Below are 26057 nucleotides of genomic sequence, written 5' to 3'. Positions count from 1 at the left end.
ACGCAACTTGATGATGGTCAGGACTTTGAAATTAGAAAAATCTTCGTAAACACCAAAGATTTTTTCTATCAAAATACTTTAGAAAATTAAAATCAACTTGGGTCTGTTCAAATAATGCGCATTGAATAATAAGGCAAAAAAAAAACAACTTAATAAACGATACGGGTGTGCAAATGCAACAGTCCATAAAGGAACGAGTTTGTAGGGGACGAAGTTGTCATACATTCTAACAGGCGATTCCATTCTTTGATCAGAAAGTGGGTGTATATGTAATGTGCACTGACTATTTTGTTTCCATAAATTTTAACTGTGAATCGAGCTATTTGATTTTTATGGTTAAACTGTATGTTATGGGTGTAATGCAGAAAAATATCAAAAGTAATACTAAAACACAACAATATATTTGAGTTGCTAAAATTTCCAGGCTTCTCTTCCCTAATAAAACCATCAATGGAAGCTACCAAATCAAAAGCACTAGCAAGTCTGCAAAAACCGATATTCAAACATCCGATATCATATTTATGTGTATATCCTAGTGAGTTACTAATGACCAAAAACATTAAACTGGGCATGCATTTACATGTTCAATTACAATTTTTGTTTTAATTATACATGACCCATATTCCTTATCCGGAATAGAGAACCGAATGGGGCTTTTCAGTTATGTATATTTTCGAAAAGTAATTTTTATGTATATTGACACATATATTCTACTATTTCATTTCAAAATGAAATAAAATCATGATTCAGAATAAATGTATTGTATTCCTAACTGAAGAAACGTATCGATACCAAAACATTTCGCTCCATTTAACCCCATATAGTTCTCTGCAGCCAAGGCCTATCTCTGACGTCACAATCTACCTGCCAACTGTCAATTCGAGCGCAGTTTGCAGATATGAGCTTTGAAACTTAGTAGTTAAATATTTTACAAAATTTTGATTTTTGCAAACTGTTTTGATTATAATTTCTTGCTTAAACGGTTAACAACGCATAAAGGATCATCATACGATACTTCAAAAGGAATAATCTACCGTTAAAATCCTAAAACAGATCAGCAATTTTTTTTCTTGGCGAGGCTGTTTATAACTCGCCACCGTTGACAGTTCACAGATATTTTTCTTTCATCTCGAACTCTACAAACCACTTATAAGTGGAACGTGATAATTCCACCTCTATCAGGGTTTTCATGGTAGATTTTAGGGGTTGTGACTGGGCTGAAATAAAGCCCGTGGACACCAGGAACAACACCATATTTTAAAATGTAAGTTTAATCTTTGAAATATTGGAAATATTAGTTGTATTCATGTGTGTATGTGTATGAAAGGTGTACATGTTGAATTATATTTCGCCAAAAAGGGTTTTGAGAGGAGAAAAGCGACCGTAAAGAAGTTTTAACAATGATTCAAAATGGCGACGAATAAAATTCGGAACGACAACTATAATTAGAATCTGTCACGTGACCATAATAAACCATCACACGTGTTTTAACAAAATAAACCTTGCAAACTATATGAGACCAAGGATTTGTATAGTGACTATACAAATCCTTGATGAGACGCACAAATTATTGAAAATTATTTGTTTATTATACTATAACTTATTCTCTGATATCTTTATTCACATCTAAATGATCAAAAATAGTTCTAAGGTTAAAAAAAAATAGATTTTTGAAAGAGAGAGAGAAGATACTTAAATCATTGGTCCAATATTAGCAGACAACACCATGGTCAAAATGAAACAACAACAACACAAAGTTTTGATGACAATACACAGAAACCATGTATTGAGCAACACCAACCTAGCCCAAAATCAGGTTCATGTTCTTTTGAAGTGTCAGCAGATCCTGCTCCACCAGTGACACCTACAGTGTTGCTCTTGTTAAAAATAAAATGCAATAATGAATCATATTCAGTGATAATGCATCAATTGTCTAACCCTAAAATACTTGGGTAGGTAGACAAGGAATTGACTAGACTTTTACTGGTGGAGACAAAACAAACATTGAAAAATAAAACATCACAAAATACAAGACTGAAAAATTACAAATTCCTTTGATACATGCATATGTCAGATGATTTGATTGATGATTATGAATGATGTATGATTAGAATTTTGATGGATGCAATCAGGTAAATGGAATTTTTTTTCCTTTTATAGAATAGAACATAATATTTTTATTCACCAAATTAGGGCCCCTGGAGGGCATGCAACACACAAACAATATCATGTCACATTGAAAATCAAGTGCCTTTAAATTAAATGCCACATCAGGGAGACACAGGTAAAGTTATAGACACACACAACTACAGCTGTTATCCTACAGTAATGCTAGCAAGTTAAAGCCTAAGTGTTTGGTTTGCTTGCTTGCTTTGTTTGTATTAATGTTTACTCAAGCATTGTAATTAAGATTGACATGTATACATTATATTTAAATTTGATTGGACATTATCAAATAATCAAATTTACCTATATCATGTATATACAGGTTTAACTCTGCCTACTTTTATTATTTGCAGATGTCAGTCTTAATTACAATGCTTGAGCAAACTTTAATACAAACAAAGCAAGCAAGCAAACCAAACCTTTAACTTGCTACATGTAGCATTAGGATAACAGCTGTAAAGTATCAAATGTTATAACATAAGTATTATAGATTGTAACATACAAATGTTATGATTTTATTGCTATTTTCACTTAAGTCAACTGTCTTGGCATGAAATTGAAGTTTGTTGGAGATTTGTAAGTGTACAGAATTAATAAATGTAATTATACATGCACAACATGCACAATATATTACAAACTAAAGGTTTTTCATGGAAACACAGAATTGTAAATTAAGAGTTCATATTTGAGGTTTTTTTTCCACTGATAATTTGAATAAGGTAGATGGATAAAGGGGAGGATGTTTAAATTAAATGGATAGAATTTTTAATAATTTGCCATAATGTCAAGAGTTCTCGAAATCTTTTTTATTTCTTGTTGGTCCTGGATGAAAGTCTTCTGGTCATCTCTATTATTTCTATTGCATTTTTCCAAAATTTTGTCGGTCCTTTGCAATTTTTGGTAGTCAAAACCCCTCGAACCACCACTTTTCAAGATCTCTGTAATGTAGCTTCTATCCTGCCTTTTTTCAAAAATGTAAAAAGTATGAGTCACTGACCTTTCTTTCCAGGTTGTGCAAAATTGTCAGATTTTGTATATAGATTATATGAAAATAAGAAGATGTGGTATAATTGCCAATGAGACAACTCTCCACTAGAGACCCAATGACATAGAAATTAACACACATAGGTCACTGAACAACCTTTAACAATGAGCAAAACCCATACCACATAGGCAGCTATAAAAAGCCCCGTGAAATGACAATTGCATGGAAATCCAATTTTTTGTGAAAAAAGAAAAATAAACAATAGAATTTCAAGATAAGATATGAGAAGACAGCTCTTATAATGTGCTCTCAGAAAAGAAAAATTGGGGTCAAGACTAGTTTTCTTGCTTCAAAACAAAATAGGTAAATGCATACTTCTATTCTGTACAAAACTTACTGTATCTAAATTATATCCCCTTATATTGCAAAAAAAATTGAATCAAAACAAAAGTCTTCTGTTTTTTTTTTTTTTTTTAAACCGTTGTAAAAGTATGATAAAACACAAGATAATTTACTTCATAAAGTTGGATAAGTCTCAAATGAATTACTTCTTCTCCTGAAATTTGTACATTTCTTTAAAGATCTAGACCAATTTTTTTCTGCTGTTTTACAATCCATGATGGAAGAAGACATCCTATCTACCTTAAACAGAACAATATACAATGTAACAATGCCGCGTTGCAAGTTCACCATGGACCCACCATGCATGAAACATTTTCTAGGGAAGACACCGAAGATGAAAGACAATATTCAGACCATGAAATGAAATTGCTTGCATGTACATGTGAATTTTTTAGTTTTCCATGACATATTTAGGCCATGAAACAATGAATGTTGGTTCCCCCCAACATGTGAAAAATATATAGGTCCAGCAGGCAGGAAACACTTTTTATTTTATTTTTTTGTGAAAAATTAGTATCACTCTACTGAAAACATTGTTGTTAATAACCTGACAGTAAATTCTTGGTTTACATTCTATATTATAGATAGGCTATATGTGAAACTAAAGAGATGATAATTGAGCAATGTTGACACACTTTTAAGAGATTATCAGACAATTTAAAAAAGCACATTGAAAATAGTCAAAAGAAACCAGAGCAACATTTTTTTTTCATCTGCAAAAAAAAGAATAGAAAAAAATATTGACCCAATAGGGTTAGGGGAAACAAGCAATCGTTTTGCATGACCTTACTGAATATGTAGACATTGTCAGTTAAAGCAGCTGCAGTTTCATTGAAGAGACATACCTCTAGACAATGCATTTTCCAAAGATGGCCATTCACCCACTAAAGACCATTAATTAATTGTAATGGTTATTGGATGGTTCAAAAACACTTTCAGTACAATTTCATAGAAGTCTTATCTATTTAAAAAAAACCAACATGTTAGTGTATCAATTGTGTATCAAAGCATTGCATAAATAGTAAGTAACTTAAAAGGAAAACTCTTTATGAAATACGTTGTGTAGCTTACACATTGAATGCAACATGATTTACAATTTAATGCCGCAAGTCTTGATTAGCACATTTAATAGGCTTAAATGATATAAAAGATGGAATCATTTGTAGTATCACACGGAGAACAGTTGTTATTGCTAGTTACGTACGTACATACGTCCTAAAATTGGTTTCCGTTCTCTAACTTTAGTTTGCCTCAACTAAATGTTATGAAACTTATACACAATGCTTATTAACACAAAACACAGATCAAGTTTGAATTTTGGTGGCGTTACTGTTACCGTTCTAGAGTTATGCCCCTTTACAAATGGAAAATTGCTGAATTTATCATTTCAGTTTGCTATCTTTAGTTTGCCTCAACCAAATGTTATGAAACTTATACACAATGCTTATTACCACAAAACACAGATCAAGGTTAAATTTTGGTGTCGTCACTTTAACCGTTCTAGAGTTATGCCCCTTTATAAATGGAAAAATTGCCAAATTTTTATTTTCTTCCAAATATCAAGTAATTCTTAAAATTGGAGTTATCTTCCTTTGTCCATGTTTATAGTTGAATCAACTACAATCAATGCTTTATACAATGCAATGTTTAATTTTGACTTCCACTGATAAAACACAGATCAAGTTGAATTTGGGTAGTGTCACTTTAATCATTATTGAGTTATGCCCCTTTATAAATTGAAAGATTGCAAATTTTTAGTAAGTTAAGTTTGCCCCAACCAAACATTATGAAACCTATACACAATATTCATTACCACAAAACTAAGATCAAGTACAAATTTTTTGTTTCCGTTTTCTAACTTTAGTTTGCCTCAACCAAATGTTATGAAACTTGTACACAATGCTTATTACTACATAATACAGATTAAGTACGAAATTTGGTGGCAACACTTTTACCATTCTTGAGTTATGTCCCTTTATAAACATAAAAATTGCTGAATTTTTCGTTTCCGTTCTCTAACTTTAGTTTGTCTCAACTAAATGTTATAAAACTTATACACAACTGTTCTAGAGTTATGCGTGTTAACAAATAGAAAAATTGCTGAATTTTTAGTTTCTGTTCCCTTCTTAAGTTAGCCTCAACCAAATATTATGAGACTTGCACACAATGCTTATTACCACAAAACTCAGATCAAGTTCAAATTTGGGTAGCGTCACTTACCATTCTTCAGTTATGTCCCTTTATAACTATATGATATTCAAGCGGGGGCATCATCTGTGTCCACATGTGGACACTATCCACATTTATTTCTTAATTCTTTCCTGATTGTTATCAGAGTTGATCCTTAAATTTGAGGATACATCATTGTACATGAACAGACAAACAATTGTGCTCGATGCCTATGATGCTGCAATACAAAAGAAAAGAACTTTTACAGTCAAAAATGAAAACATTGAAAAGGAAATATTATTAAAGTTTTGGTTTTGAATTGTTTAAAAGCAGACTTTTGCTACAATCTGCAACATTCCAAAGAATTGAATCAACTAAATATCAAAAGTTAAGAAATAACCAAATCTAATGAATTGCAAGAGCAGCTTCTGTTTATTGAAAATTATTGGTAGATTCAATAGAAATATCTGATAAATTCTGTTTATCTTGTGTCATTACCTATGTGAACATGTATATATATGTATATTAAGATGTTGAAAACTTTATATTACAGGATTAGAAATGACTGCTATGGTGATGACTTACTCTATTTTCTTTTCAGATAATAAAGAAAAGTACCCAATGAAAGACCAGTTAACCTTACAGAACCCTTTTGCCGTTTAAACCGGAACTACTTAAATTTTGACATAAATCAAAATTTATATTAGATAAAATGGTAATGCTTTTATCAAGGCATAGAAAAAAATGCTTTGTAATTTTCAGATAATGTTCATGGCATATAAAAAGATGATAATTTTAGAAAGCACACATAACCAGAGATGGATAAAGAATAGAAATTACACCTCCAATATTTGAGATAGCTATGGCATCTGATCGTCTCTTTTAGGACTTGCTGGGGCTGAGGGACATCAGAGCAAAACATATATGGAAAATATTAAAATTGCTTACCTCATCTTAGGGCAATAAGTATCTGTCTAGAAATAGAGATTTATCTACTTCAAAAATGAATCCATCTGTAGTACCAAAGTTGTTTGGTGCAACCATTGATTGAGTTACAACACAGGCTAAAAATTAAAAAAAATGGAACCTTGAAAAAATATCATAATACATCAAAACAAGTTCTTTCACAGTATTATAAAAAATGTTGAAAACTGATATCGGGATTTGCAAAATCACACCTTGATTATGATAAATGAAGGGTTTACCACAGATGTCTTTTTGGGGGCATTGTGGATTGTTTTTTTGTAATTTACTTGGCTTCAATAACAATGATGTTAAGAGATTACTGTGCATGTTATTTTTTTATAATACCCATCCCTGCAGTATTTTTTTTGTTGCATTTTAATAATTTTTTCTGGTTGATCAACTGGTGAAATTTTTGGCCATGGGTCCTGAAAGTTTGCAGTTGAAACAAGGGCAGTGTAATGAAAATATTCTTTCCTTTCAATTGTAATGATTAAATTCTGTTTCAAGGCAAGGGAAGTTTAAAAATCAAGAACCAAATTAATAATATCGTATTTTCATAGAACTTTCTGTCGTGATAACATTTTAGATGTATTAATTCTGAAAAAATTGTTATTGAGCAATTAGACTATTCATCTTTTATGGGGGAGGTGGATGTTTTTCTTTTCAATCAATTTTATAAGACTAATAAATAGAAAAATAAAAAAAAATTCTTTAGAAGATTCAGATACAAGTTGTTTTTTTTTTGTGGAACTATAAGGTTGAATTTTTTTATTTCCCCCTAATTTTCAATGGAAACAGTATTTTCTTTTGTCTCCTCGACTAAGCCATGCTTTTTCTGGTGACGGCGCTAACAAAGTATCGATGTGTGATTTGATCAGTTTAAGGGGAACCACTAGTTGTAGGTCAATAATATTTAGTGAGCAGTAATATTGGCATAGACACATCTCATTTCCATAGATATTATTTGGCCCTGTCCTCTCAGTCATGGTCTGTTGACTGAAACTTGCTTATTTACAAGTTTAAGCTTGTGATTAGATCAGTTTATGAAAGGGAAACCACCAATTGTTAGTCAATGATATTTGAATATTTGGTTTGCAGTGGTATTTGCTCTTCTCATTTCCATGGAGCTTATAAATATATATATGGCCCTTTCCTCTTAGTCATGGTTCATTAACTTGAAACTTTTGAATCGTTTACATCTTAAAAAGTTTTTGTTGAGGTCAATTTAAAGGGAACCACTTGATAAGACAATGACATTTGTTATGCAATTGTATTAGCATTGGCATTTTTCATTCCAAAGAAGATTATTTGGCCCTGCACTTACAGTCATGGTTCATTGACTGATTGTTTTGCATAATTTTGATACAAAATTTTAATCCTGGTATCTATGATGAGTTTATTTACATGTTACATTATTGCCATTTTAATTTCAACATTGGCATTATATTATTAAAATTTCATACAAGTCAGAAATATCTTTGTCAACAGTTAAAAGGTTTTTCTAAACCATGCCCCATACAAAAATTGAATATTTGATGCCTAAATCATTGCTTTGTCTCTGTTTTTAATCAAAATTTGTTTGTATACTATTGATTTTAATATATTTTTTTTAAACTGTCAACAATTAATAACTGATATGAAATGGAGATAATTTTACAGCAAATTGAAAAAAATCTAATCGTGTGGCAAAGCATGGCCAAGATGATCTTCCTTTCGTATGTATTTTGAGCTTTCTTTTTAGAACATTACTTTAAAACAGTCAATATGATTGATGTTTTCATATCTATTCAATTTTTATTTTTAAACAAGTGTCCTTTATAACTAGACATTATATATTTCCAAACATTATATAAATTTGGTAGTCAACTATTTGAATTAGTTGATAAGATTATTAATTATTATTCTTGAGTTATTGGTAAAATAGGGTAACAGTGAACCATTTTAAAAATTATTTCATGTAAATGCTGTGTCTTTTGAAAATAATGGATTTGATCAGTTTTCTCAATTTTGGCAAGATTATTTCCAGGATACTTACCTCCTACAATTGAACCATATCCTAGATAGCTGTGACCTGTTGCAAAAGATTGATCGATGGAATGGTCATAAACAATCTGATTGAAATACAGATCCTGTGTCAACACTTTACTTACAAGGATCTGACAATGCTCCGTTCTTCTTGTTTAATAGACCTTTCAGGATCCTCTGGTTTTGTATTAATGATGCACTCAATCCAAAATTTGAAGGCTGAAATTTCATTGGCTGATGTAATAATTACCATAACAGAAAGTAGAACAGAATGTTGTTAGATTTTTATAAGCAAAGCAGGTACATAGGATTTGTATTTTAATCAGAATGGGTCATATAGAGTAGGACTGTATGTGACTTTACTAAAGGTGGGGACCTTTCAGTTTTGAAGTCTTTGATTAAAGGCCAGTCTTGAGAAGGACAAATATTCCAATTTTAGATTAAAAAAAAAAATCCCAATTCTTATCTCTTTTCACTTTTATTTTTACTACAGATAAGTTTTTTAGTTTGTAAAATTTGATAAATTATTGTCAAATTGGTTCAAATGTGTCATGTGTGTAGCTATAGCCAGTTAGTTTTTAATTGGCAAGACATTTAAAAACATCTATAATTTAATGGCAAAAAATAAGCTGATATAGACAATAAAAATACAAATTCAGTGGCCATTAAGCCAGCAACTATCAATCGATCAATCCATTGCATATATCCATAAACAAGAATTTTCACTGGAAAACTGGGCCCTTAAAAAATATGTGAAGATTGATAAAAATACTCTTAAGACTTAATTTTAAAAAATGAATTTGGGGGGGGGGGGGCATGATTGGTTAAAAAAATTCCAATAGATTGTTTTGGATGGATGAATATGAGGGCAAAATAAACATTAAATCTCAATTTTGATGAGTCAGTTTTGAGATTTAAAAAAAAAGGAAACGCAAAAAAATAATTCTGAATAATCCTGTAATGGACCAAGCAAGAATGCTGAAAAAATAATTGGAATTGGCATAGAAACAAGGTGAGTGGTAAAGGCTATCTTGTTCCTTTAGTTTTTTTGGCTCACCTACATGGCATTGCCATCACTTTGCATCTGTTGTCCTTTTTCCCTAAACTTTTCTCAAAGATTTCACAAACTACTCATTGGATTGAATCTATATGAAGTTTTTGATTTTCATTTAGGATGATCAACCAAAATGTCCACTGGCTAAAATAAAGCTAGGGTGTCAAACTAGTTCTTGGCTGTAAGTGTAAATTGCAAAAATTACCAGCATGGCACATTCCATCTACCAAGACACTAATAGAGTTATCTACCCTGGAAATTGGAGAAACAACCAACAACTTTTTTTTTTTGAGTTATTGCTCCTGAATTATCTGTTTTGACCCATTTTGGCAGTTATCTTGGATTTTTGTAGAGCTAAGTTAAAAATATGAAATGCAACAATCATCACTATGACAAGATTTATCTGTTCTGAAAATTTCAGAAAATCTTACCTGTTTTGGAATTTGCCCCGAAATGTCAATTTTGACTTTTTTTGTCAAGTTTTGTTTGTTATCTCAAACACTAAGGAGCTAAGTTAAAATTGTTTATTGCAAAAATGATTAGCAACACAAACAGTATGTGAAATGGTTCCATTAATAGCTGATTGGCCCTTTTCACCTGGCTTACTTTTTTTATACGCCCGATTACGGGACGTATTATGGTATACCTCTGTCCGTCCGTTGTCAACATGTTGGACATAAACTCAAAAACGCTTTAACCAATTTGCATAAAACTTTGGTGAATTGTTTATATCTATTGATGTGAGCTCCCTTTCGTTTTTTATATATTTTAGATTATACGTTTTCGAGTTATGGGGTTTTATTCATTAAAAAAAGGGGGATTTTCCAGTTTTCGGACAATAACTCAAGAATGCTTTCACCAACTTGCAAGAAATTATGGTGAATTGTTTATATCTATTGACATGAGCTCCCTTTCGATTTTTATATATTTTAGATTTTATGTTTCCGAGTTACAGGGTTTTATTCATAAAAAAAAAGGGGATTTTCCAGTTTTCGGACAAACAATCAAAAATGCTTTCAGCAGTTCTTATGAAACTTTGGTGAATTGTTTATATCTATTGATGTAAGCTCTGTTTAGAATTTTATAAATTTTACATTTTACTGAGTTGTGGGGTTTTATTCATTAAAAAAGGGGGCATTTTCCAGTTTTCGGACAATAACTCAAAAATGCTGTCAGCAATTTCATGAAACTTTGGTGAATTGTTTATATCTACTGATGTAAGCTCCCTTTACATTTTCATAAATTTATAATATGACATTGAGAATTAATTGAACTTAAATTGTTTATAGTCTGACAACAAATTTACTAAGTATTGCGCAACAGTGTATTGCACAACAGCAAGAAATCTTTAATTGAATATAAATTCAATTCATTTAACAAATTTCAAGTTCTTCTACTACATTTATTCAGAAACCTATAATATGTCAAATATTTAATACAATTCAAATCTAGACCTGTATCAGTGGAGGATCCAGAACTTTTCATAAGGGGGGCCCGCTCCAGTCATGCTTCAGTGATTCCCTATATAATCAACCAAAATTTTTCCCACGAAAGGGGGGCTAAGGCCCCCCCCCCCCCCCCCCTTGGATCCGCTTATATGTATCAAGCTTGAATATTGTGTCCATTTTTGCCCCAACTGTTCAGGGTTGGACCTCTCGGGCATATCCAGCTGTGTCAGCGAAGCAGTTTATTGTTTACTTTTTTACTGCAGAATTGTTCTATTCAAATGTTTGAAAACTGAAAAAATTTTAAAACACAAAATAAATTACTATATTGAAAGTGCTCATTCCATACCAGTTGGTCCATAAAGAGGTTTAATTTTTAAACTGAGTAAGAAAATATAATACTTTGGATTATCTCCCCTTGGCTGTAGCAAATTCATTTCTCATCCTGAAGGCCATTACTCTTTAAAAATATGTTGAAAAATGATTTTATTTGGATTATCTCCCCTTAGCTCTAGTAAATTCATTCTTCATCCTGAAGGCCCATTATTCTCTATTTTTTAAAAATGATTTATCCAGACAATTAATTTAAAAAAAAATAAAAGTAAGAATGATGGCAGTATGATGTGCAGATGCATGAAAAAGAGGTAGGTAAGAAGCAAGTTCTTATGCCATGAACATTATCAACATGTTTGATAAAATTATGAAAAAAGTTTGGTTTGGGTAATGTCATTTTAACAAAGGATGAACTGCAAAGGCATATGTAGTGTCGTGTTCCAAAGGTAAAGTAATGACAGTTTATTAAATACGAAAAAAAGATGTCAAAATGAGACGCAGAGGATATAACCCCCTTTAAATACTTGGTGTGGTAACTATGTACATTGCAGATATAAAAAATGAGACTTGCATTCACTGAAGAAACTTTTTCATTTTACAAAATTTCAAAATGTTTAGCTGATATTGAAAAGTGAAAATGGAAGTCTCATTTGAAAAAAATAATTGAAAAAAAGCAGACATATCTCTATAAGCTATCTGGGATAAAGATAGCAAAATAATTACATGTAACATCTAATCTAAAAAATATATGTATAGTGCCCAAATATTTTGTCGAAGGAGAGCTAAAAGGTCTACATTTTTGGTTTATAGACATAATTTCAACAAGGCAAATGGAGTCTAAGAGACTGGCTGTAAATCTGACCAGGATATTAAATTTAAATGTAGGATTTATAGCTAAAGGTCTAGGTTATTTCAATTCTATCTAATCTAATAAAAAAAATTCTTAAGTGAGAAAAAAGAATGGTGGGCTTACCTGCATCCACAGAAATGATGAATACATATATCTTTTCAATTTAAGGTTGCTTCCATGGAGTTTTTTTATTTGTATTTTTTTGGATAAACTGCAATTGCTAGCAAAATATTGTAGGGTATATTCATTTTAATTCCAAGTATATTTGAATAAGTGAAAAAGAACAAAATTATCTAAAAAGTATGATTTATCCAAGCAGACACTAGATGAAAAGGAAATGTAGGATGCATAGATTAAATGAGCTATTATTGCAATTAAGGCCAAAAGATCGTATCAATGATGGAATATTTTGGGGAATTGTTTTTGTTTACTTTTGCTATAATTTTATTTTGGGTATGCAGAACAGTTTTTATACGACCGCAAAAATTTTTTGCTATCGTATATTGGTATGACGTTGGCGTCGTTGTCCGAAGACACATTGGTTTTCGCACAATAACTTTAGTTTAAGTGAATGGATCTATGAAATTTTACCATAAGGTTCAATACCACAAAAGGAGGGTTGGGATTGATTTTGGGGGGTTATGGTACCAACAGTTAAGGAAAAAGGAGCCAAAAATAAGCATTTTTCTAGTTTCCAGACAATAACTTGTGGAACAGTGTATGGATCTCTCTGAAATTATACGCACAAGTTTCCATACCACAAAGGGATGGTTAGGATTTGCTTTGGGGGGGTTTATAGCTCAAACCATTAGAATTAGGGGGGAAAAACAAATGTGTCCTGGTTAATGACAAATTCTTTAGTACAAAAAAATAATTTAAAGCAGTGTAAGGGAGGTAATTCAAATACTTTTTGATTACCTCCCTTACACTGCTTTTAAATTATGTTGAAATAAATGCATATTTATAAAGGAAGACCAGTAAAAATATCTGCAAATGTTGCATCTTATTTTTTCACAAAAAAATCCATATGAAAGATTTGACACCATATTTTAAATTCTATTATAAAAATAGATTAAGTTCTCACTATGGTAAATTTAAATGAGTAATAATGGTTGCACTCTCCATTAAAAATTTGATTTGAGATTATGACCATATCTTGAGGGAAAGAATTTTTGGGGAAAAAGGGGGGGGGGGGTCAATTTTTTCTCATTTCAGATTTCAGAAATTAAAAAGAAAAATTCTTCAAATATTATTTTTTTTGCAAAAAAAAGTGGAAGGGGGGGGGGGGGGGGGGGGGGGGGTGTTAATACGCAACAGCATAGTGTATTGCACAAAAGCAAAAAAAAAAGGGGGGGGGGGGGTACATTTTTTTTTTTTTTTTTTGTGAGGAGAGGGGAGGGGGGTCAATTCACAACAGCAAAGTGTATTGCACAAAAGCAAAAAATTGAATATAAATTCAAATCATATAACCAATTCTAAGTTCTTTACAGTTATCTGTGTCAGAAACCTTTTATGTGTCAAATATTTAATTACAATCCAAATTCAGACCTGTATCAAGCGCGAACATTGCGTCCATTTTTGCCCCAACTGTTCAGGGTTGGACCTCTGCGGTCGTATCCAGCTGCGCTCAGCAAAGCAATTTATTCCAAATAAGACTAAAAAATAGCTAACAAATTCCTTCAAGTTGGTTCATGCCTATCTAAAATACTGGTGAGCATTTTTATAGCCTTCATATATTAGAAAAGGGGACAATCATTTGATAGGTTAAGTGAGAGAACATATAATTTGGAAGTAATACTATATGAGAATGTTGAATTTATATTTTTTCTTCAGAATATTTTACACGAGAAGGAATTTTCTAATGGCCAGTTGGTTCAATTTATCTTGAGCATTTATATCTGGCCAAAAAAAACAACTCTTAATTTAGGAAAATCTCTTGTTATTTATATTAAATAGTATTTAATGTTTCTAGCTGGTATTTTTATAATGATATTTCCCAACATTTGCTGAAAAGAACTTATTTGCAATGATTGTGGTCTATAATTATAGAAGTGTCCAGTATTTCTTATAAGGAGTTCAGACAAACACAGGCATTGAAACTTAGCAAGAAGGGCAACTCAGAAGGAAATTGTTTAACCCCCCCCCCCCCCCAAAAAAAAAACCCAGCTTACCTTTTAGTATAGTTACAGCATATACAATTGAGAATAATTAATGAGTTGCAGGACAAGCAACTGCCTAGTTGTACCTTTGCTATTCTAGATGCAGGTCTTGGGCAAACATGCAGGTAGTTATTGAAAACAATAACTGGGGGAATTGATTCTTTGAGGCCTGTATATATCTGAAGAATATGGAGAAAGTTGCTTTCCATATATCTGTCATTTAAAATTGTATATCATATGGGCTACAAACTAAACTAAGTTCCCAACGAAAAAGACAATTCTCCAACTTAATTATCACAAATATCTTTGCTTTGACTTTAGATTTGGATAAGGTTCATAAACTTTATTAAGGCAGAATATTTTAGAAAACATTTGCAGAGCGCCATATCCGTTTTGAGATGTGCCTTTTGGTATTGTAAATAATACATTAAAAAAATTAATAGGAATAACCAAAAGTATCAACAGTACAATAGACAAAACCAACGCTGTTTCATTTGGGGGAGGAGAACCCTAATTACAAATTTTGAAATTTGAAGCTGTAGACACAAGCCGCCTCCACCTTGGTCTATCTAGACCATATTTCATTAATAAAAAAAGTTGAGCAACCAACAGGAAAACTACTGACTTGAATTGGCAAATAAGATGGCACAAAATTGGAAATGCAGGGTAAATATGTGCTTTCTACAACAGGAAATAACCCAAAGTAGCCACAGCTGTTGGTCCAATACTGCCTCTAGTGAAAACAAAAACTCAAAAAATTCTAAACATGTCTCTTAACAGGAACTACTTGATAAGTCTGTGTGGTTATCAATTTCACTCATGTTCCAAGAAAACCAAAAGACTTGTTTTACAGTTAAAAAGCTATGTTAAATGGGGGATATAGTAACTTCTTGTATCAGTGTTATTTTGTAGTGTTTCCAACCAAATTATATTTAAGGAATGACTGTAATATTTTTGCTGTCTAAGAAGAAATAACATAAAAATGTGGTGCACACTGAATAACTCGTGTAGCGGGTTATTTTAAAGTGTGCACCACATTTTTCATGTTATTTCGAATAGACAGAAAAATATAACAGTCATTCCTTATAATTTAATTCTAAATTCCATTTTAAGCCGGAGTAAATCATGAAAAACAGTTGATGACGTCATGGTCACATAACAAAATTATGTCTATGAACTGTCAGCCAATCAGAAGACATGTTACATACAAAATTAAATTATTGTGGTATAAATGATTAGATATTTTTCCATTTGAGTTTTTATATACACAGGTATCACTCATTGAAATGATTCAAACTAGATTAATTTCCTTGAACAGATTGATGTTAAGAGAGTTTAAAATATGTTTAATCAACAGAATTGTAACGTAATTGTTTCTTTTCAGCCTCCTATAGACCCACTACAATTATTAAGAGCATTAGCAACTCTTCTGACCTCAGAAGGTGGAATTAAAGGTCCTGCTGAATCCACACGAATTTGTGGGTAAGTTAATTGGTTTTATAAATCATTCTATCTATGATGTCTTTACTCAGATTATTCAGATATGTAGAATAAGAGTGGAAAGCAATGCTTATACTTCCATATAAACACATTGCAATACTTGTTGTTCAAACCCTCTTTGGGTGTACGTGTGCTTACTTAGTCGAGAGGGGGATTCAAAAGGCAGTCTTTCCAATAAGTTGGACCCAATTATTTTCAGCGATACAAACAACAGAGATAGCTGAGTGTTATCTGGAAAAAAAATGTTAAAAAAACAATTTGGTTAAAAATGCAAAAGAAAATTATGTCTTCACCTTTAAAAACAAGAATATCATGAATAATTTTTGTTTACAGGTTGATGAAAGAGGCATCAAAGTTGGTCAGTAGGTGTATTTATATTAACATTTTGAAAGCCACAGAATCCCAGGAAGCTTTGGAGAAGTAAGTCTTGGATCACTATTTATTGTATAGAAAAGGGATTCCTTGAAGAGCATAGATAATTTTTCTTCTCTTTCAAAAAAAAAAAAAAACGGTATAATATAGAAGTACATTTATTTGTTCATTGTTTGTTTCCCAGCAAATAGTGCTATTAAATAATTATGTCAGTTGATTGTTAATAAGGATTACTGTGTGAAAACGTATATTTTTTACAGAATTAAACTTATAAAAATTGTTTTAAGACAAGTTTATTTTGTATCATTTACAGATTCATTGAAGATGGGGGATGGGATATATTGAATCTTTGGCTGTCAGATTTTAAAGAAATTGACAATCCACAATTGTTAACAGAAATATTGAAAGTTTATAAAGACCTTCCTGTTACTGTAGATTTACTGAAAAAAAATAGTGCTGCAAAAACAATCAAACAACTTGGAAAGTCTGAACATGAAGGTAAAGAAAAAGTTATTTACACTTTGTTAGGTTCTTTGTGATTGCAGTATTTAGGTTGATATTAGCGAGAATATTGTTAGGTTATTTGTGATTGCAGTATTTAGGTTGACATTAGCGAGAATATGAGGTGAAATATAGAAATAGGTAAATGTGGTATGACTGCCAATGAGACAACTCTCCACCAGAGACCAAATGACATAGAAGTTAACAACTATAGGTCACTGTTCTGCCTTCAACAATGAGCAAAACCCATACTGCATAGTAAGCTCTTAAAGGATTTAAAATGACGAATGTAAAACAATTCAAACGAGAAAACTAATGGCCTGATTTATGTACAAAACAATGAACAAAAAACAAATATGATATACAGCAACAAACGACAACCACTGAATTACAGACTCCTGACTTGGGAAAGGCGCATGCAGAATAAAAGTTTATTTGTTCTTACAAAAAATAAGTAAAGCTTGCACCTGAAAAGTGAAGTAAAAAGAGAATTCTGTTAATATCAAGTGAAATACTTCTTTTTATAATGTAAGTCTGTATTCTGTTAAGAACTAAATACAGTTTGTGGTAAAAATCTTGAATTTTTTTCAATACTATTTATATAGACCTTTTTATAAAGCCTTTTTGAACTAATAAGCTGTTCTCACTTAACAAAAATCTTCCTATTGTGGCACTAAGCTGATATTTTACAGTATCACTATGCAGAAAATCTAATAATATGTACGTATGAGTACAGTTAAACTGTAAATTTAAGTTGACTGTGTATCTAATACATCTTTTTTCTTTGATGTACCAAATTATGAAATATATAATCATGATATAGAATATTCCTTCAAACAACAGCTATTTCAGAAGTTACAGAAATTATTAGACTCCCCGCCCCCTTCCTAGGTTAAATAATAAAAATCTTCCTATATTTTTACACATAGAAATAATGCAAGAAACATAAAAAATTGCTTAATGTTTGATGCTAATAATAATAATTGTGTGTACATGCTAAAGGAATAATTAAATATGACATGAAAATTATTTGTTTAATTTTTTTAATTTTTGTACCGGTAGGTATTAAAGTTTTGTCAACAGAAATAGTGGATAAATGGATGAAAAAAGTGAGAGAAAGAAAATTAGCAGAAGGTACAGATAGTGGTAAGTCAACCCAGCTCTTGTCTAAATTAATATCGTGTGAAATTTCCTGCTTATTTTTATCATTTTATATGTAGATTTGGTTGGTATGGATGAAAAGTAAACATAACAGTCTGCAGGTTTTTTTATTTGATAAATGGAATGAGTTCAAGTATTTGAATTATAAAAGTAGTGCTTTAACTTTCATATTTTTATTATAAGCTTTTTGAGTTAATAGAATTCACTTACTCGTGACTGGTATTTGCATAACATTTTTATTACAATTATAATCATATTTTGTATACTCTTAGATAAATCAAAGAAAAAGAAAAGTAGTAAAGATTCAAAGGAAGAAAAGAAGGACAAAGAGAAAAGTAAATCGGACAGTAAAAGTAGAACTGATGATTCTAAAAATAAATCTGATGCTTCTAAAAGTAAATCTGAAAAATCAGATAAAGTGAAAATTGAAAATGAAGACTCAGATGTAGTGAAAGGAAGAGTAATAGAAACTCCAGGAAATGGACTAAAAATTCACATCAAGTTAGAACGAAGTGATAACGAAAAAAAAGACTCCAATGATAATAAAAAGAGGGCATCAACAGTGAAACGTCTTCCTGGTCGTTTTAGATCAACTGGCCTTGAAGAGGAACTTGTCTTACCAAAGAAAAAAATAAACAATTCTGAACCTAGTTCAAAACGACCAGGTTCTGACCAAAAACCAAAAGATGAAGAACCACCTGAGAAAAAGTCACGACTTCAAATTTCTACATCGCTAGCTGCAACTGCTCCCACCAGTACATCTATATCTTCACCAACCAATACATCACCAACCGATTTACAAAACAATTTAAAGACCATTCCACCTGGAAAAGGCAAAGGTAGGTAGAACATATATACACAAATCTAATTGATATTTTAAGTTTCACCTAGACAAAAATCATAGGCTGAGATCAGTTTTACCATTCTTAGTCATATCGCCAAATTGTGCAATAAAAAAAAAAACTGGACAAGAGCAATAAACTGCTTATCATGTATCGGTTCATAAGTAAATGATAATGAAGAAAATTATAATTTTTCCTAACCATATTTAATCTTTTTTTGTTTTTGCCATTAACCAAAATGTGGGCAAGTTTTAATGAACTCAATATTAAAAAAAAAAAAACATTTTGTCTACAGGTCATGAAATCCATGAAAGTAGTATATTCATGGACATGATAACCAGAGGCTCTACAGAAAGACAACCAGGACCTATGAGAAGGAAGAAAAAACTGCCTTCTGTCAATGGAAACTCTACCACCACACCTGTCAAGTCTACACCTACACCAACAACACCACCATCTCCAGCAACTGTTACAGCTAGATCTCTGCCTTCAGTTCCTTCAGTAAGACCATTATCTATATACATACAATTATCAACTCTTTAAAGGACTTCTGAAGTCTTTCCTTATGAAAATAGTTTCATCTTATATTACTGATGATTTTATAGTAATCCAAGCACTTACTAGAGGCCACTCCCTCTGCTATAGTGTGGGATGATGGACACTGTACAGTATAACTTCTATAAATGCATCAATAAAAAGAGTGTTTAAATTGTTGAACCCAAATACACAAATTAACAGACTAAAATAAATGGAATATAAGATTACTCATGAATTGCCAGAGGGTTGACCAATTGATGTACACTTTGTAGAGATATTTTGTCTGGTTTTTTAATGCAGAACTAAGAAAAAAGATACAAATTTTCATATTTAAAAAATAAAAGAAATGTTAAGGAAGAAAATATTATATCTAAATCTACCAACCCTATGAATTTATGGCACTAACTTTTTCTAATAAACGAAAGACTTATATATTGTTAATAAAGTTTCTTATATCTGAAGACACACTTATAAACTATTTGTTAATTCAGTTTTACAAAGATACTTTAGAAGAAAATAATGATGAAACAGAGAAATCATTGGAAAAAGAGAAAAGTCCTTCCCCCACAGAAGAATTAGAGAAAAAAGAAATATCTCAAGATGTAGAAATGAAAGAACCTTCTGAAGATGGAGGTAAGACCTGTAATGTTGATAGCATACAATACATTTACATATTTCACAGTAAGGTGTAAATTGTTTCTTTTAGAAGAATTTGGTTTGGAATATATGTTACATATACTATGTGGTCATTCCTTATGATAAAACTCATCACAGATACCAGGATTGAAATTTTGAATGCCAGACACATGTTAAGTCTACAAAAGACTCATCAGTGACACTGGAATCAAAAAAGTTACAAGGCCAAATAAAGTATGAAGTTGAAGAGTATTGAGGAGATATGAATGTAGTGTACATTTAAGAAATGAGATATATTGTAAATTATGATTTTTATTACAATAAATATAAAATAAGTTAAACTATAAATGTGATATGCTTATATATATGATTTAGTGTAAAAAAAAAAATTATCTTGTGTCATTTTGTTGGAATTTTCTATCAAACAGTGGTAATCAGACAGTTTACTATAGGAAAAATCAGATAAGCACAAGTTAAGATAATAATTTTTGATAATTATTTAATTTGTATTTATACATTCTGATGATGATGATTCATTTATTTCTAATGGAAATTTTGATTTACATTTTCAAAGGGACACTTAGGACTTTTATGTGACCTTTGTAACAAAATGATACAATTTGTTTATATACATTAGGAGAATCAAACAATAGTGAAGAGAAAACTGAAGACAATATATCCGAAGATCCCAACGAACCAAAAGGTCTTCTTACAAATGGGTCAGCAAATAAAAAGAATAAAAAACGAAAGAATGTCACTTGGATTGAGGAAGCCAAACTAAGGACTTATCATTATTTTGCGCTAGATGAAACAGAAAGAGGTATGTTGATTTATACAGAAATGCAATGAAGTTAACTATATTATGTTCCTCAATATATTTACATTTCAAAAGCAAGTAACTTTATTTTATTAACTATCATTACATCATAATGACATCTATTTGGTTTTATAAAAAATACTCAGTAGAAAAAATGCTGTTATGCAGATACAATGTGTATATTCATTTTGGAAATGATATAGAGCTAAAGATTAACAAAAAAATTTGTCTTCAAAAATATTTCTTGTACAGGAAATATCACTCATTTGCTCTATATTATAGGAACTAATAAATCAGTTAAAAGTTGAGAGAGCGAAAAATTAAAAAAATTAAAAATTTCAAAATTATAAAGCAGCACTGATTTTGTTTTTTGCTTTTTATAGTTAAAATGAAAAATTTTGAAAAAGTGTGCCTTATTGGCTTTTATTAATTGGGTTTTGTATTGAGTCACAACCTTTGAAACCCAGTTTGTAAAACTGTTCTTTCAGCCATCATTCACACAAAACATAGATTAAAAAATATTAAAGAAATTGTCAAGCAGAATATTGATTGGGCCAACTGTTTGGAGTTAATAATTAATTTATTTTGAAATGAACTGATAATAAAATAAAATTAAATATAGATACGAAAATACAGAAAACAATATAGATACGAAAATACAGAAAACAATTTTATCAATATATTGTCATTAATACATTTTTTTCTGATATTGCAGTGAATGTGAACCGAGTGGACTTTGATCAAATGAAGAAGCAGGAAATGATGATGGACAGAAAGGTATGTACTTAACAACAGTCCAGTTGTTTCTATTATATGATATTATTACCATTTAGTATACTACACACATGTTCTTGTACTTCTGTGTATCAGAATATTTTTGCTTTGGCTTTTTTCATGCTTTTGACATTAATTCAAGCTTGGTACTTTCAGTTAAGTTTTATTTTAGCATGTATACATTATTCTCATAACAATATACTATGAAGTAATTTTCCCTTGGTGAAGTTTTAGTGCTAGAATTATCATAGAAAGAAAAAGAAAATTTTCCAACATACCTTATATTTACAACCATATTGTACTGGATGTGAAAGCTCCATTTTTTTCATTGTATAAATTTATGTGCTTAAATTGTGGTTTGTGGACTAGTAGATTTCATCTTAAGCATAATTGAATAGAAATTTTTCTGTTGTGTTTATAGGCAATGGAGTCGGCCAAGAGATTGACCCATGATAAAATGGCTGAACAAATACCTGTAAGTATTTTATTTGAAAAAATGTACTTAATTGGTTGTTCAAACTTTAAACTCAACCTGGAGAATATATGTAAATATTAAATACAGAGTTCCTACCCTACCTTGAAAATTGGAAAAAGCCTGATTTTTTTTTCAGTCATTCCAGGCTGGGAAATATCTTTATTATTTAATAAAATTTTGAATGTATGCAATTTTGTAATGTATTAAACATTAAAAAATGAAATTTAGTAGCAATACAAGAAAAAAGTTTTACAAGTTAATCTTATATTAAATATGATGCCCTTTATTGTTTCACAAACAGTTTAAAATTACAGTAAATCCTATATAAGCTTATCCATTGAAACATGAATTATGTAGATTCAAAATAAATTTAAGACTCCCAAGTTGATGAGTTAAAGGAAACTCCAACACAACAACACAAAAAACCGAAAGACAACCTGGTAGGGCACCTGGATACTTTACATCTTGTATACAGGTGTATTATGTTTTTAATTTTGCATCTGGCATTTATCCGTTGTCCTTGATTTCATTTTCATGGTTCAGCTACAGTTATTTTATCTCATGATTTTTTATACGACCGCAAAAAAAATTTTGTGGTCGTATATTGGTATGACGTTGGCGTTAAAAGACCATTTTTACAGCACACGGTTACATTTACAACAAAATTAATGTCGATTAAAAACCTCCTGATCTGAGTCCTAATCTCCTGACCAAAATTTCCAAATCTCCTGATCTGAGTTTCACAGTCCATCACATGTATGAATAGGTAAATTGAAAATTTTTAAGTTCTTAGACCACTTTCATTCTGTGTCAGAAACCTATGCTGTGTCAAATATTTAATTACAATCCAAATTCAGTGCTGTATCAAGCTTGAATGTTGTGTCCATACTTGCCCCAACTGTTCAGGGTTCGACCTCTGCGGTCGTATCAAGCTGCGCCCCAGCGGAGCATTTTATTTCAATTATTATATATCTGGTATATAGAATCATTATAAGGTATAAATGTCCATCAGCCAAGGTTAATCTGTCTTTGACTTTCTAAGACCGATTTTGATAGAGCAAAGGTCATTTTCCATATGGATGATCACATATTACATAAAAAAAACCTGAATTTGGTACATTTTCGTCTATTGTCAAAAATATCTTTGATTTTTAAAGTTTCCACATGATTTAATCAACTTCTTATTTGGTAAAAATATTGTAAATGTGATGTATTTGATATTTTTTGTTGATCCAGTTGCAGGGAATATTTTCTGAATGTAATCAACTCAAGCTTTGTACATTTTTAGTGGAGACGACCACCTGTTATAGAAGGGTTACCTGCTGGTATTGAGAATGGGGCAAACAGTGTGGAGAAAGACATTCAACGTGAGAGGGAACTGGTTGTACTACAGGCTCTTTTCTTTAATAAGGATATGTAAGTAAATGAATAAAAATTACTGATTGTTTTCTTGCAAGAAAAATAATTTTGAAATAGCTAAATTGACAGACAGTAAAATTCTTTTAAAAACTAAATTATCTGAGTTATTTCCCCTTAGAAAACAAAAGATGTCTGTCCATGTGCCATGTATAAAACACAACTAAACGACTAAACAGAAATTCTTGAAACTTTACACAGTTGTAGAACACTACCTGATGATGTACTTAATGGAATATAATCATAAGTTTAACATCAGAAAGTTGTATTTGTGAAATATTTGTTTTTTACAGGTTACCAGATAGTCCAGCAGAACCTGATCTTGAACCATTTGAACCATCAGATCCTAAGTTCATACCTTTAGAAGATGTACGTGATCTTTTTATTATTTCATTGTAAAATTCATTAAGTCCTGCATGAGTTTAATTTGATGCTAGCACGTTTTACAAAATTGATGAAAACATTAAATGGTTAATTTCAAAGTGAAGATTAAAGTCTATGGATTTCTGTGGTGCAGCTAAACATCATTATTCAAGACTCTTGAACTTATTATGTATATGAGAATACATCCATGTGTAGAAATAGGGTTTTAGGTATCTTGTACTAACAAAAGTTTGATATTAAACTGTAGGAATCATCAGGAGAGGACAACAATGTATACAATCATGAGCAATACCATTCACATGACATGACCAAATCACTGCCACCACCAAGCCAACAACAAACAACCAATCCAGCCACTTTACCTCCAGAGTTAATCAATATGATAACATCACTTCAGCAAGGACACCAGCCTGACTTGATGGCAAATGTCCAGAATGTTTTAGCTTCTGTAATGGTAAGTGACCTTGCTAATATTCTGGTTAATTGAAACTCGACAAATATTGAGGTGCAAATAGGTGTTAAAGGCAATTGTTTTTCCATTCAGTGTAATGGCCCTGCTCACAAGTTCTTAACAATTAATATTTTCCATTCATTTATGCTATAATAATTATACCCCTGCTCTGAAGGAAGGGTAAACTTATTTACCACTGTCAATCTGTCTGTCCCATGAATATTTTGTCCCTTACTTCTCAGGAACTACAAAATTGAGCTTACTGAAATTTTGTAGCAGGAATCATTCGAGTATGTTTTACAGTGTGATGCGTTTTCATGTTTATCGCTCATCAATATCCTGTCTGCAGAATACTCGTATATTCTTTAATACACATAATGGCTATGTATGAAATTTTCAATGAATTTTTCTCAGAATTTTCAATGAATTTTTCTCAGAATCTTAAGAATCAAATTTCCTGAAATGTAGTATCAAGCTTTATGTGAGCATGCTATACCCTGTAATATATTTTGTATCAATTTTGCTTACTTGACAAATAAGGAACAATAAAGAATATCATGAAGGAACAGGTAGACACTTGCTAATAAATATGACTTTTTTCTAACACGTAACATTTGAAAATAAGCTTTCACCTTGATCAACAGCTGTAATGAGTGGTCATTCCTTTGTTTCTTGTTTATTTATTCATCCATAATATATTATGTACAGCCTTATTTTTAGTCATTATTATTCAGAAAATATGATGAAAGCATTGTATTTTCAGGGAAGCATGGGCAACCAGTCACAGGAAATGTATGATAAAGTACGGGAATTACTACTGCCATTACAAAATCAAGGTAGGACATTGATAATGTCTGCTGTTTTCACACAAATACCTTAAGAACATGTTACCAGGTTAAAGTTCACAGTAAAGAAATTAACATGATTTTAATCCAATTTTAAAAGACATAAATTTTGTGCTGTTTGATATACAATTAATTTGTATTATTCCACTATATGTAAATATTCCTAGCAAATCAATGTTTGATGGGCGAAACTTCATATTCCCCTTTGAATATTGGGACTACCTTGTGCGATTTTATTCACAGTTAATGTACATAACATTTTGAACAACATTTTTAAATAGGGATATTATAGTTAAAATATCATGTTCAAAATTATTATCTTCAGAAGTTGAAGCTAAACTGAATAAACTGAAAAAACCATGTCATAGAAAAAATAATTTACTTTTGATCAGTTCTTTTATATGCCATGTAGAGTTATAAAAGTAAGTGATTATGAAAAATCGTATGTACATTAGTATTTTATGTTCAGGAAATAAAAAAAACTAGGCAGTGGAATAAAACATTCATTTCCCTTGCCTTAGGGAGATATGAAGATTAGTTCACCCTCGAAAAGCTATGTATGAATTTTCATTGATGAACAAATGTTTTCTCCCTAACACAAGGGAAATAAGTGTATATTATTTCACCTTACTATTCGATGAAATTATAATTTATAAACAGGAGAATGTTTTGAAAAAATTGTAAAGGGTTCATGGAACCCTCTGTCTCACTTGCTATTTCTGTTGCTAGTATGAAGGTGTGTTGTTGACTGCCAAAAAGTTAAGTCCATTTATCTGAAAAAATACGGACAAT

At 31.0% G+C, this 26057-nt stretch overlaps 1 protein-coding gene across 2 annotated transcripts in view; it reads left to right on the top strand.

Annotated features, from left to right (window-relative positions):
• The first annotated feature begins 868 nt into the window (after window positions 1-868).
• LOC127728281 (serine/threonine-protein phosphatase 1 regulatory subunit 10-like) overlaps window positions 869-26057 on the top strand; it is a 30255-nt gene continuing 5066 nt past the window's right edge. The window contains exons 1-17 of one of the 2 annotated variants that reach the window (XM_052235591.1): window positions 869-1264; window positions 2161-2284; window positions 6324-6437; window positions 15939-16036; window positions 16388-16474; window positions 16740-16924; window positions 17990-18073; window positions 18361-18927; window positions 19226-19431; window positions 19959-20100; window positions 20741-20923; window positions 21636-21697; window positions 22116-22169; window positions 23458-23585; window positions 23879-23954; window positions 24217-24423; window positions 25184-25256. In XM_052235591.1, coding sequence (XP_052091551.1) covers window positions 6435-6437; window positions 15939-16036; window positions 16388-16474; window positions 16740-16924; window positions 17990-18073; window positions 18361-18927; window positions 19226-19431; window positions 19959-20100; window positions 20741-20923; window positions 21636-21697; window positions 22116-22169; window positions 23458-23585; window positions 23879-23954; window positions 24217-24423; window positions 25184-25256 — 2155 coding nt within the window. In that variant the 5' untranslated portion in view covers window positions 869-1264; window positions 2161-2284; window positions 6324-6434. The remainder of the gene's footprint in view (window positions 1265-2160; window positions 2285-6323; window positions 6438-15938; window positions 16037-16387; window positions 16475-16739; window positions 16925-17989; window positions 18074-18360; window positions 18928-19225; window positions 19432-19958; window positions 20101-20740; window positions 20924-21635; window positions 21698-22115; window positions 22170-23457; window positions 23586-23878; window positions 23955-24216; window positions 24424-25183; window positions 25257-26057) is intronic. The other variant, XM_052235590.1, reaches the window with a different exon arrangement.

The sequence above is a fragment of the Mytilus californianus genome, unplaced genomic scaffold (assembly GCF_021869535.1).
Source record: "Mytilus californianus isolate M0D057914Y unplaced genomic scaffold, xbMytCali1.0.p SCAF_2, whole genome shotgun sequence".
NCBI lineage: Eukaryota > Metazoa > Mollusca > Bivalvia > Mytilida > Mytilidae > Mytilus > Mytilus californianus.
Note: the sequence above shows the minus strand (reverse complement) of the source record. Positions and strands in the feature narration are given on the sequence as shown.